Source organism: Callithrix jacchus, chromosome 1 (genome assembly GCF_049354715.1).
Source record: "Callithrix jacchus isolate 240 chromosome 1, calJac240_pri, whole genome shotgun sequence".
Lineage (NCBI taxonomy): Eukaryota > Metazoa > Chordata > Mammalia > Primates > Cebidae > Callithrix > Callithrix jacchus.
In genome coordinates this window covers 92,515,533-92,528,443 of record NC_133502.1, presented here as the reverse complement: position 1 = coordinate 92,528,443, position 12,911 = coordinate 92,515,533, and the positions used below count along the sequence as shown (strand labels likewise).

At 42.1% G+C, this 12,911-nt stretch overlaps 1 protein-coding gene across 5 annotated transcripts in view; it reads left to right on the top strand.

Moving 5' to 3' along the window:
• Nucleotides 1-12,911, top strand: part of LOC144581763 (uncharacterized) — a 56,138-nt gene that overhangs the window by 19,549 nt on the left and 23,678 nt on the right. For all 5 annotated transcript variants that reach the window (XR_013532981.1, XR_013532980.1, XR_013532982.1 and 2 more), the window contains one exon: nucleotides 12,631-12,740. Coding sequence is in view for 2 of the 5 variants with exons in the window: in XM_078366587.1 (XP_078222713.1) it covers nucleotides 12,631-12,740 (110 nt within the window). In the remaining 3 variants the exon portion in view is untranslated. The remainder of the gene's footprint in view (nucleotides 1-12,630; nucleotides 12,741-12,911) is intronic.

The following is a 12,911-nucleotide window of genomic DNA, read 5'->3' as shown; positions in this document are numbered from 1 at the left end:
ATAACACAATACATAATTCTCTGGCATGTCCAGCCCTTTCATGTCATGCAGTTGAAGCCTCCCTCTACTCACATGACAAGCAAACAGAATGCATACTATAATCAATTGAGCAGGCTATGATTAACTTTCCACAGAGCCATCCCCAAACTCTCTACAAACTCCACAATTGTTCTTAGATAAAAATATGGCAAGGCATATTTCTCTAATGAGGAGAAAATTTCTAATTAAGAGCATCTGATGTTTATTTTTTAGGTGATTATAAATCAAATTAACACAGGGCCTGTTCACAGCTGTCTGTTCTATATTATTTTCCCTTGCTTCTCCTACACAAAGAAAAAATTTGTGAGGTGCTGGCCTTTATAATGTGATGGGGACCATTAAATTAATTAATTGAGTAATAATGCAGAAAGCTCATTTCCATTGTCTGAAATGCAGCACTTTCCAACCATAAGTGGATGTTGCAGTTATTTTCATGTTTATTGAGTGACTGCAGGTAGTTCTAGGAGAAGAATAAAAATAAGAATTTGGATTTTTTTTCTTTCATGCTATGAACAACAATCAACACAGCAAAAATGTATCTTTGGGATTCTTGGGGAACACTATATGTTAGGACAGAATTTTCAGGTTCTTGGAAGTTAACTTTTTTTTTTGAGACAAGAGTTTTACTCTTGTTGCCCAGGCTGGAGTGCAATGGCGTGATCTCGGCTCACTGCAACCTCTGCCTACCAGGTTCAAGCAATTCTCCTGCCTCAGCCTCCTAAGTAGCTTGGATTACAGGCATGCACCACCACGCCTGGCTAATTTTGCATTTTTAGTAGAGACGGGGTTTCTCCATGTTGGTCAGGCTGGTCTCAAACTTCCAACCTCAGGTGATCTGCCTGCCTTGGCCTCCCAAAGTGCTCGGATTACAGGTGTGAACCACTGCTCCTGGCTGGAAGATAATTTTATCATTTACTTTTTGTTGAAAGAAAGTCCTAACTTGACTGCCCTGTGTTCCTGAACATTAATAATATACTTGAAAGTATGTTGCAGAGTTGGAGCTGGGAACAGCTCTGTTAGCTAGAGCTAACAGCTCTGAACTCAGGGTACCTTCACAAGCGAGGGCACTTGCTGTCTTCATTGATAGTAGATGTTCAAATTGCAAATAGCTGGGATTGAGCAGCATTTCAGTTGCCTTCCTCTGACAGGTATTATCAACTATCTGGTGCCCCTATATACCCAAAGATATAAGTGAGTCAACAATATGCAAAGCGCTTATTCCGCTGCGGTGAAAACACAACTATTCTGTGTAACTCCAACGCTGGACTACTTCCCTCTAATGTCAGTATTTTCATTATCAGCCCGAGCAACATGCCGATTGTTATCTTTGGGCTAAAATGCTTCTCTTTCTGGGAAAACTTTATCAGATGGGTTCTTGCTCAAGGAGAAACTACCCAGGAAAGCTACTCCCGCCCCTCAAAAAGAAATGGGGAATATGTTAGGGTATCACCAGATTAATTGAATTCCAAACCCTTAAATAATTTCAGGTGGTGTAGATGCTGTGCACTGTGCACCCAGATCTCTTTTTCAGGACTGAAGGATTTATTCCTCCAGGTGTTTCTGGATGTCAGCTGACAGTCCTCAGAGCTCCCCAGCAGAATCATACCCCTCTCTGGGGCAGTCACCATCTCATGATTGATCCATGTGGAGTTTAAAGGTCTAGAAGTCTCTTCCTGCCTCAGAACAACTCTGAAAGGCTGTGCCAGCTTCAGTGTTCCCTGAGGAGTGACCTCAGGTCTGAATTCAGTCTGCCTCAGGCACTACTTATTTTCCTTCCCAGTCCTGGCTTCTTCCCTTCCCTCCCACGGGTTTCAATCCTGGGAATACTCTCTGATACACTATTTGCATACTAATCTCCATGCTGGAGTTTATTTCCCTGGGAACCCAACCTACAATATCTGGCTTCTCCTTTTCCTTGGCTTATACATACCTATACTTAGCTTTCTTGACATTGGAATTAGGCAGTGGAGCATGTGTTGATCATTTTTTTTTTTTCTTTGAGACGGCGTTTCGCTCTCGTTACCCAGGCTGGAGTGCAATGGCGTGATCTCGGCTCACCGCAACCTCCGCCTCCTGATTTCAAGCAATTCTCCTGCCTCAGCCTCCCGAGTAGCTAGGACTACAGGAGCGCGCCACCAGGCCCAGCTAATTTTTGTATTTTTAGTAGAGACGAGGTTTCACCATGTTGACCAGGATGGTCTCGATCTGTTGACCTCGTGATCCACCCGCCTTGGCCTCCCAAAGTGCTGGGATTATAGGCGTGAGCCACCGCGCCCAGCCCTGATCATTTCTTATGTAATTTCTGAGGGCATAGATCTTGCCTACTTTATAATCTGTATCCTATGTATCATCTAGTGCCATTAGAATTTAATATATGTTAACTGAATGGAAAAAGTTCCAAGGTAGGGCGCAGTGATGGGAGTAGAGAAAGCACATGATTTCCTCATTAAGTGGTAAATGTCTAATTTGGGGTTAACTGGTAACATCAGAGAACTGCAAGAGTTAAGTCCACGGAGGCCTAGCAAATGCACAGGCAACTGCATTAAAGCGAAGTACATGCATTTTGTTTTCCTTTGGGTATGTTTGGTCTTTGGGAATCAGATTTCTTGCAAATCAGTAAAGTGAAAGAATTTGTTAATTTTGCGGTTCCTTATTTCAAGACATTCTTGAAAAATATTTTACCATTATCTGTTTTTCATTCCCTATGTAGATTTTTATTTGTTTGCCCTTTTGGTTCCTGTTTAACCAACCCAAAGTTAGAACTGGCTGAGAACACTCTTACTAGCAAGTAATGTTATTGTCAAATAAATAGACTTATGGATAATGTCAGCCCTAGTTAGTTGGGGTCACCCTGCCCCTTAAGATGTAGAGAAGATAGATTCAATCCCCCATACCAAGACTTGTGGAAGTCCAAGTCGTTCTTCAACAATTCCATGCATTGCCAGAGGGCTTACATTCCCATGGTCAGTTCTGGCTTCAAGCTCCTATTTTGCTGAATTTGTTAAGTTTAGAGATAATCCTTTCATTGCCTCTTGTGTTCCTTATTCTGTATCACCCCAATACAATGTAGATCCTGGCCGGCCAGCCAGCCAGCATGCCTTCCTCTCCTCCTCATCCTTTTTCCTCTCCTCTCCTCTCCTCTCCTCTCCTCTCCTCTCTCTCTCTCTCTCTCTCTCTCTCTCTCTCTCTCTCTCTCACACACACACACACACACACACACACACACGGGCATTTTTACATGTAGTCAACTTTGCCAGAGTTTGGGAAAGATGAAAGTAGTTTGTGCTGTGCACTTTGCACCCAGATCTCTTTTTCAGGACTGAAGGATTTATTCCTCCAGGTGTTTCTGGGATGTCCGCTGACAGTCCTCAGAGCTCTCCCAGCAGAATCACACCCCTCTCTGGGGCAGTCAGCATCCCATGATTGGTCCATGTGAAGTTTAAAGGTCTAGAAGTCTCTTCCTGACTCAGAACAACTCTGAAAGGCCGTGCCAGCTTCAGTATGTTCAAAAACATACAATATTCATCATCCTTGTCCTTGTTCTTAAAAAACAAATCTTTCATTCCTTTTCTGCCACATTCAGGCTCTAGCCTCCTCCTCTTCCTTTTCCCCTCCTTTCTATGCCCACTCTCTTTTAAAAGAAGAAAAAATTCCTCTCATTTTCTTACAGGTGACAACTTAGCCCTCCCAGAAACTTATTAGATCATTTTGACTGCAAGTGACAGAAAACAAAGTTCAAACTGCTTGTCCTAAGAGAATCTACTGAGCCTGATAGCTTAAAAGTCCGAGGGTGTGGGTAGATAAGGGCGCTGGGCCATGTCAGCAGATCAGCATTCTGTCTCAGTGTGTTGGCTCCACCCTTCCTGATCCTGGCTTCCTGTCTCAGTGAAACTCTCCTTGCTTTACATTGGGCCTAGGCCTGTCAGTGTGGCTGGGAATGCAGTGTGCTTATTGGCTTAGGCTTTGTTCCCATTGTCCAACCCTGTTGCCAGAAGGATGGGATTAGTGTGACTCAAACACGTGGAAAGGAGTGGCTTCTCTGAGGAAAACTAGCTACAGTACTACAGAAAGGGGAAATGCTGCAGAGACACAGCCAGAAACAGTACTGGCCAGCTCACGCCTGATTCACTAAGCATAGGGTCTCCCTCTGAGGAGCTAAGTTCTGAAATTTAAAAATTAGTGCTTGTATTTGCCTGTTCTTGTAAGACCATAGGCAAAGGCCATCCTCCTACCCACTGACCGTTTAGAGTGGGAAAGTCCATTTTTATAGATGTTCTAAAATGCCTTGCAGCTACCAGAAATGGTCTCTATCTTGACGGTAGGGGTTACTTGGTGTATACATATGTTAAAATTCATCAAGCTGTACAGTTAAGGTGTGTGTTCTTTACCACATATGTAGTTTAGTGTATAAGCTGTACCTCAGTTAATTTTATTTTGTAATTTCCTGCAAGATTAGCAGCAAAAGTGTATGTGATTTCAAGTGCAATACTCAAGCCCATAATCTTTGATTTGCCTTCATACTAAGCCTTATTCAGCCAGAAGCCAAGAAATAGCCCAGCTGAGTTCACCAGGTTAGAAACACATATGGGTTTGAGGTTAAGTCCTATTTTGTATTAATATGGGTATATTTGCCTAAAGTGTCTTCTGGAACATACATTTAATATACTTGAGTATATTGACACAGGAAACATTTAGAGACTGGGGATAACCTGAGAGTCCATGTCTATAATAAAGGCTTCTAAACATTCCCCTAAATTATTCAGGTGAACATATCTTAGTCCCCTCTTATCTGGGGGAATACCTTCCAAGCCCCTTTAGATGCCTGAAATCCCTTATATGTACTGTGTTTTTTCCTATATACATAATTATAAAATTTAATTTATAAATTAAGCACAGGAAGAGATTCACAACAATAACTAATAATAAAGAAATGAAAAGTTACAACAATATACTGCAATAAAAGTTATGTAAGGCGAGATTGATGGACTTAGGAAGATGGCACTGTAGGACCAACTCAGGATTGCAGCTCCCAGTCAATCCACAGAGGGTGAGTGGATGCCGCATTTCCATACAGATCTTTATTGTCCACAGACTAGGAGATTCCCAGGTGTAAGAGCCCCATGGGCTGCATGGCAGTTTGGGCCGGTGCAGCTGTTTGGGCTGGTGTGGCTGCTTGGGCCGAGGCCGCAGCGCAGCGACACTCAGTACAAAATACGCTGGTTTGGTTGCCCTGTTAAACCAGCAATTGGAGATTTCGGAAGGCAGATGAGCACATTCATCTGATTAAACGAGACTTAAACAGAAAGCCAGCCCAGGAGATTCCCGGGCAGCAACGTGGTTTGAGCCGGTGCAGTGGGTCGCTGCATGGGAAATCACACAGATCCCGGCACCCTTGCAGCAGGCGACTGGAACACCTGGGAGAGAGTCAACCACTCAACTTAAAGAAAAAAAAAGGGCTCTGAGGCAGGGAGCCAGGTGATCAGGCTCGGCAGGTCCCACCCCAACAAAAACAAACAAAACAGCAACTGGAAACACTCGGGGTTGAGAGTTTCACGGCAAGCACAGCGGAACCCTGGACAGCTGTGCAGCTCGGAGGGGGAGGGGCGTCCACCACTACTGAGGCACTCAACCCCTATGGAGCTACACTGCCATTGCTGACGCAGCCTGCCGTTGCCAAGGCAACCCGCCGTTGCTGGGGTAACCCGCAATAACAGAGAGAGTCTGCCACTACAGAGGCGAGCACACCCATATAAACAGGACTACAGGGAATTACACACGGCGGCAGGGTGGAGCCCACAGCAACAGGGTGGAGCCCACGACAGCAGGGCGGAGCCCATGGCAGCAGGGTGGAGCCCACAGCAGCTCAGCATAGCCACTGCAGGCAAGCAGTGATTAGACTGCCCCCTTCCTGGGCAGGACAGTGCAAAGGATACTTATAAATGGAGCCCTAACTCCCCGGGACAGAGCACCTGAGGAAAAAAAAGGGGCTTTATGAGTTCTGCTGCAGCAGACTTAAACGTACCTGCCTAATAGCCCTGAATGAACAATGGAGCTCACAGCTCAGCACTTGAGCTCCTATAAAGTACAGACAGTCTCCTCAAGCAGCTCCCTGACCCCCGTATATCCAAAGAGTCACCTCAAAAAGGACTGATCAGACTGACATTTGGCAGGCATCATTCAGGGACAAAGATAGCAGAAGAAGAATCTGGTAGCAAACCTCATGGTTCCGCAGCTGCTACAGGAGTTCCCCAGGCAAACAGGGCCTGGAATGGACCTCAGCAGTCCTACAGCAGTGGAGCCAGACTGTTAGAAGGAAAACTAAGAAAGAGAAATACTTCATCATCAACAATCTGGACGTTCACTCAGAGACCCAATTGGAAAATCAGCAACCACTCAGACGACAGGTGGATAAATCCACAAAGATGGGAAGAAACCAGCGCAAAAAGGAGGAAAACACCTGAAACCAGAACAACTCGCCTCCTACAAAGGACCAAAACTCCTCACCAGCAAGGGAACAAAGCTGGATGGAGAATGAGTGTGATGAAATGACAGAATCAGACTTCAGAAGGTGGGTAATGAGAAACTTCCGTGAGCTAAAAGAACATGTTCTAAATCAATGCAAAGAACTAAGAACCTTGAAAAAAGATTTGAGGAAATGATAACAAGAATGGACAACTTAGAGAGGAATATGAGTGAATTGAAGGAGCTAAAAAACACAACATGAGAACTTTGCGAAGCATACACAAGTTTCAACAGCCAAATTGACCAAGCAGAAGAAAGGATATCAGAAGTCGAAGATCAACTCAATGAAATAAAATCAGAAGCCAAGATTAGAGAAAAAAGCGCAAAAAGGAAAAGAACAAAGTCTCCAAGAAATGTGGGACTGTGTGAAGAGACCTAATCTATGTTTGATAGGTGTACCTTACTGTGACAAAGAGAATAAATCCAAGCTGGAAAATACTCTTCAGGATATTATCCAGGAAAATTTCTCCAGCCTAGCAAAGCAGGCCAATATTCAAGTCCAGGAAATACAGAGAACACCACAAAGATATTCCACAAGAAGAGCAACCCCAAGGCACATAATCGTCAGATTCACCAGGTTGAAATGAAGGAGAAAATGCTAAGGGCAGCCAAAGAGAAAGGTCAGGTCACCCACAAAGGGAAGCCCATCAGACTCACAGCAGATCTCTCGGCATAAACCCCACAAGCCAGAAGAGAGTGGGGGCCAATATTCAACATCCTTAAAGAAAACTTTAAAGAACTTTCAACCCAGAATTTCATATCCAGCCAAACTGAGCTTCATAAGTGAAGGAAAAATAAAATCTTTTGCAAACAAGCAAGTACTCAGAGATTTTGTCACCACCAGGCCTGCTTTACTAGTGCTCCTGAAAGAGGCACTACACATAGAAAGGAACAACCAGTACCAGCCATTCCAAAAACATACCAAATGCTAAAGAGCATCAACAAAAGGAAGAATCAGCATCAACTAACGGGCAAAACAGCCAGCTAGCATCAAAATGATAGTATCAAATTCACACATAACAATATTAACCCTAAATGTAAATGGGCTAAATTCACCAATCAAAAGACACAGACTGGCAAATTGGATAAAAAGCCAAAACCCATTGGTGTGCTGTATCCAGGAAACCTGTCTCACAGGCAAGGATACACACAGGCTCAAAATAAAGGGATGGAGAAGATTTACCAAGCAAATGGAGAGCAAAAAAAAAAAAAAAAAAAAAAAAAAAAGCAGGAGTTGCAATTTTGCAATTCTTATCTCTGATAAAATAGACTTTAAAGCAACAAAGATCAAAAGAGACAAAGAAGGACATTACATAATGGTAAAGGGATCGATACAACAAGAGGAGCTAATGATCCTAACTATATATGGACCCAATACAGGAGCACCCAGATATATAAGGCAAGTTCTTAACAACTTACAAAGAGACTTAGACTCCCACACAATAATAGTGGGAGACTTTAACACTCCACTGTCAATATTAGACAGATCAACGAGACAGAAAATTAACAAGGATATCCGGGACTTGAACTCAGACCTGGAACAAGCAACCCTGATAGACATTTACAGAACTCTCCACCCCAAATCCACAGAATATACATTCTTCTCAGCACCACATCACACCTACTCTAAAATTGACCACATAATTGGAAGTAAAGCACTCCTCAGCAAATGCAAAACAACTGAAATCATAACAAACAGTCTCTCAGACCATAGTGCAATCAAGTTAGAACTCAGAATTCAGAAGCTAACTCAGAACCACACAGCTTCATGGAAACTGAACAACTGGCTCCTGAATGTTGATTGGATAAACAATGAAATAAAGGCAGAAATAAAGAAGTTTTTTGAAACCAACGAGAACGAAGACACAACATACCAGAATCTCTGGGACACATTTAAAGCAGTCTCCAGAGGAAAATATATAGCAATAAGTGCCCATATGAGAAGAGTGGAGAGATCCAAAATTAACACCCTATCGTCAAAATTGAAAGAGCTAGAGGAGCAAGATAAAAAAAACTCAAACCTAGCAGAAGAAAAGAAATAACTAAGATCAGAGCAGAACTGAAGGAGATAGAGACACGAAAAACCCTTCAAAAAATCAATAAATCCAAGAGCTGGTTTTTTGAAAAGATCAACAAAATAGACAGACCATGAGCCAGACTGATAAAAAAGAAAAGAGAGAACAACCAAATAGATGCAATAAAAAACGATAAAGGTGAAATCACCACAGATTCCACAGAAATTCAAACCATCATCAGAGAATATTACAAACAACTCTATGCACATAAACTAGTAAACCTGGAAGAAATGGATACATTCCTGGACATTTGTGTCCTCCCAAGCCTAAACCAGGAGGAAGCTGAAACTATGAACAGACCAATAACAAGGTCTGAAGTTGAGGCCGCAATTAAGAGCCTACCACCCAAAAAAAAGCCCAGGTCCAGATGGGATCACAGCCGAATTCTACCAGACACACAAAGAGGAGCTGGTACCATTCCTTCTGAAACTATTCCAAATAATCCAAAAAGAGGGAATCCTTCCCAAATCATTTTATGAGACCAACATCATCCTGATAACAAAACCCGGCAGAGATCCAACAAGAAAAGAAAACTTCAGGCCAATATCCATGATGAACATAGATGCAAAAATCTTCAATAAAATACTGGCAAGCCGATTGCAACAGCACATCTAAAAGCTTATCCATCATGATCAAGTAGGATTCATCCCGGGGATGCAATGCTGGTTCAACATATGCAAGTCTATAAACGTAATTCACCATATAAACACAACCAAAAACAAAAACCACATGGCTATCTGAATTGACGCAGAGAAGGCCTTTGACAAAATTCAACAGCCCTTTATGCTAAAAACCCTCAATAAACTCGGTATTGATGGAACGTATCTCAAAATAATAAAAGCTATTTATGACAAACCAACAGCCAATATCATACTGAATGGGCAAAAACTGGAAGCATTCCCTTTGAAATCAGGCACTAGATAAGGATGCCCTCTCTCACCACTCCTTTTCAATACAGTACTGGAAGTTCTAGCCAGAGCAATCAGGCAAGAAAAAGAAATAAAGGGTATTCACATAGGAAAGGAGGAAGCCAAATTGTCTCTATTTGCAGACGACATGATAGTATATCTAGAAGACCCCATCGCCTCAGCCCAAAAACTCCTGAAATGGATAAGCAACTTCAGCAAAGTCTCAGGATATAAAATCAATGTGCAAAAATCACAAGCATTCCTATACACCAATAACAGACTTAAAGAGAGCCAAATCAAGAACGAACTGCCAATTCACAATTGCTACAAAGAGAATAAAATACCTAGGAATACAACTTACAAGGAACGTAAGGGACCTCTTCAAGGAAAACTACAAACCACTTCTCAATGAATTAAGAGAGGACACAAACAGATGGAGAAACATTCCATGTTCATGGTTAGGAAGAATCAATATTGTGAAAATGGCCATACTGCCCAAAGCAATTTACAGACTCAACACTATCCCCATCAAGCTACCATTGACTTTCTTCACAGAACTGGAAAAAACCACCTTGAACTTCATATGGATCCAAAAGAGAGCCCACATAGCCAAGTCAATTCTAAGCAAAAAGAACACAGCAGGAGGCATCACACTACCAGACTTCAAACTATACTACAAGCCTACAGTAATTAAAACAGCATGGTACTGGTACCAAAACAGAGATATAGACCAATTGAACAGAACAGAGGCATCGGAGTCAACACAACATATCTACAACCATATAATCTTTGATAAACCTGACAAAAACAAGCAATGGGGAAAGGACTCCCTATTTAATAAATGGTGTTGGGAAAACTGGCTAGCCATGTGCGGAAAGCAGAAACTGGACCCCTTCCTGACACCTTACACTAAAATTAACTCCAGATGGATTAAAGACTTAAACATAAGACCTGGCACCATAAAAACCCTAGAAGAAAATCTAGGCAAAACCATTCAGGACATAGGAGTAGGCAAGGACTTCATGACCAAAACACCAAAAGCATTGGCAACAAAAGCCAAAATAGACAAATGGGACCTAATGAAACTCCACAGCTTCTGCACGGCAAAAGAAACAGTCACTAGAGTGAATCGGCAACCAAAAGAATGGGAAAAAATTTTGCAGTTTACCCATCTGACAAAGGGCTGATATCCAGAATTTACAAAGAACTCAAACAGATTTACAAGAAAAAAAACAAACAAGCCCATTCAAAAATGGGCAAAGGATATGAACAGACACTTTACAAAAGAAGACATACATGAGGCCAACAAACATATGAAAAAATGCTCATTATCACTGGTCATTAGAGAGATGCAAATCAAAACTACATTGAGATACCATCTCACGCCAGTTAGAATGGTGATCATTAAAAAATCTGGAGACAACAGATGCTGGAGAGGATGTGGAGAAATAGGAACACTTCTACACTGCTGGTGGGAGTGTAAATTAGTTCAACCATTGTGGAAGACATTGTGGCGATTCCTCAAGGACCTAGAAATAGAAATTCCATTTGACCCAGCAATCCCATTACTGGGTGTATATCCAAAGGACTATAAATCGTTTTACTGTAAGGACACATGCACACGAATGTTCATTGCCGCACTGTTTACAATAACAAAGACCTGGAACCAACCCAAATGTCCATCAATGATAGACTGGACTGGGAAAATGTGGCACATATACACCATGGAATATTATGCAGCAATCAAAAATGATGAGTTCATGTCCTTTGTAGGGACATGGTTGAATCTGGAGAACATCATTGTCAGCAAACTGACACAAGAACAGAAAATGAAATACTGCATATTCTCACTCATAGGTGGGTGATGAACAATGAGAACACATGGACACAGGGAAGGGAGCACTACACACTGGGATCTATTGGGGGGAATAGGGGAGGGACAGCGCAGCGGGGAGCTGGGGAGGGATAGCATGGGGAGAAATGCCAAATGTGGGTGAAGGGGAGGAAGGCAGCAAAACACACTGCCACATGTGTACCTATGCAACTGTCTTGCATGTTCTGCACATGAACCCCAAAACCTAAAATGCAATTTAAAAAAAAGTTATGTAAGGCTGGCACGGTGGCTCATGCCTATGAATCCCAACACTTTGGGAGGCAGAGGTGGGAGGATCCCTTGAGCCCAGGAGCCTGGGCAATTTGGCAAAACTGCATCTCTACAAAAAATAAAACACTTAGCCAGACATGGTGATGCATGCCTGTGGTCCCAGTTACTCAGAAGCTGAGGCAGAAGAATTGCTTAAACCCAGGGGTTGAGGCTGCAGTGAGCTGTGTTTGTGCCACTGCACTCTACCATGAACAACAGAGTGAGACCCTGTCTCTCTCTCTCATATATATATGTGTGTGTGTGTGTGTGTGTGTGTGTGTATGTCACTTTCAAAATATCTTATTGTACTGTACTCACCAATTTTTGGACCACGGTTGGCCTCAGGTAATGGATAACTATTGTATTCAAGGCAGAAAGATAGTTAGCCTTCTACCATAAAATGGTGCTAATCAAAGTCATTATTCCTCAGTGAAGTACCACATTTGACAGTCCTTTAGAGCAGATTATAATGGATTTAGAATTGGAAGATCTACATTTAAGTCCTGGCCTTGTCCTTTACCGGCTGTGTGGCTTTGGGTGAGTCACTTAATTGTGCCTGAGCTTCAGTTCCTCATCTATAAAATGATGATGTGGGAGGTTCTTGTCTTTCAGGGGTGCTCTGAGTTACAGAGATGACACATGCAAAGGTCTTTCATGAAAGGGTAAAGTCTCATTATTATCCTGATCCCCACTGCCCATTGCCTTTCAGAGAATTAATACCATTTTTTTTTAGTGCCTCTTTTGCATTTATCTTTTTAGGCAATCTCCTGAATGGATTTTTCACTCCCTAATTACCTGTAAGGTTAAGTGATTCCTAGGAGTTTGTCCAGCAGCATTTTGCATGTTTGCATCAGAACACCTTGCCTGAATTTCATTGTTCATCATTTTTTAGATGCAATCTTTATATAACTAACTTCATCTTGTCTTTCTGAATCTTTTGCAGTTTGATCTCTTAATTCGCCCTGCTTACAGCATTCCCCTTTGGAATCTCATCATCAACTGTTGCCAACCTAAGCAGAGGCAGTTTCTTGATGTCTTTTCATCTGTTTCAAGGTTTGTGTTCTTCTTTGACTGTACTAGTAAAATAGATAAGGAGTAACTATTGATGTTACAGATAAATGGCAATTTTCTTTTTGAAAGGTGAGATTATTCTTATATACAGAAAACTTACTTTTTCATAAAGTTAATGAAGAAAATGATAAAAGGGGAAATTTAATGGAAATT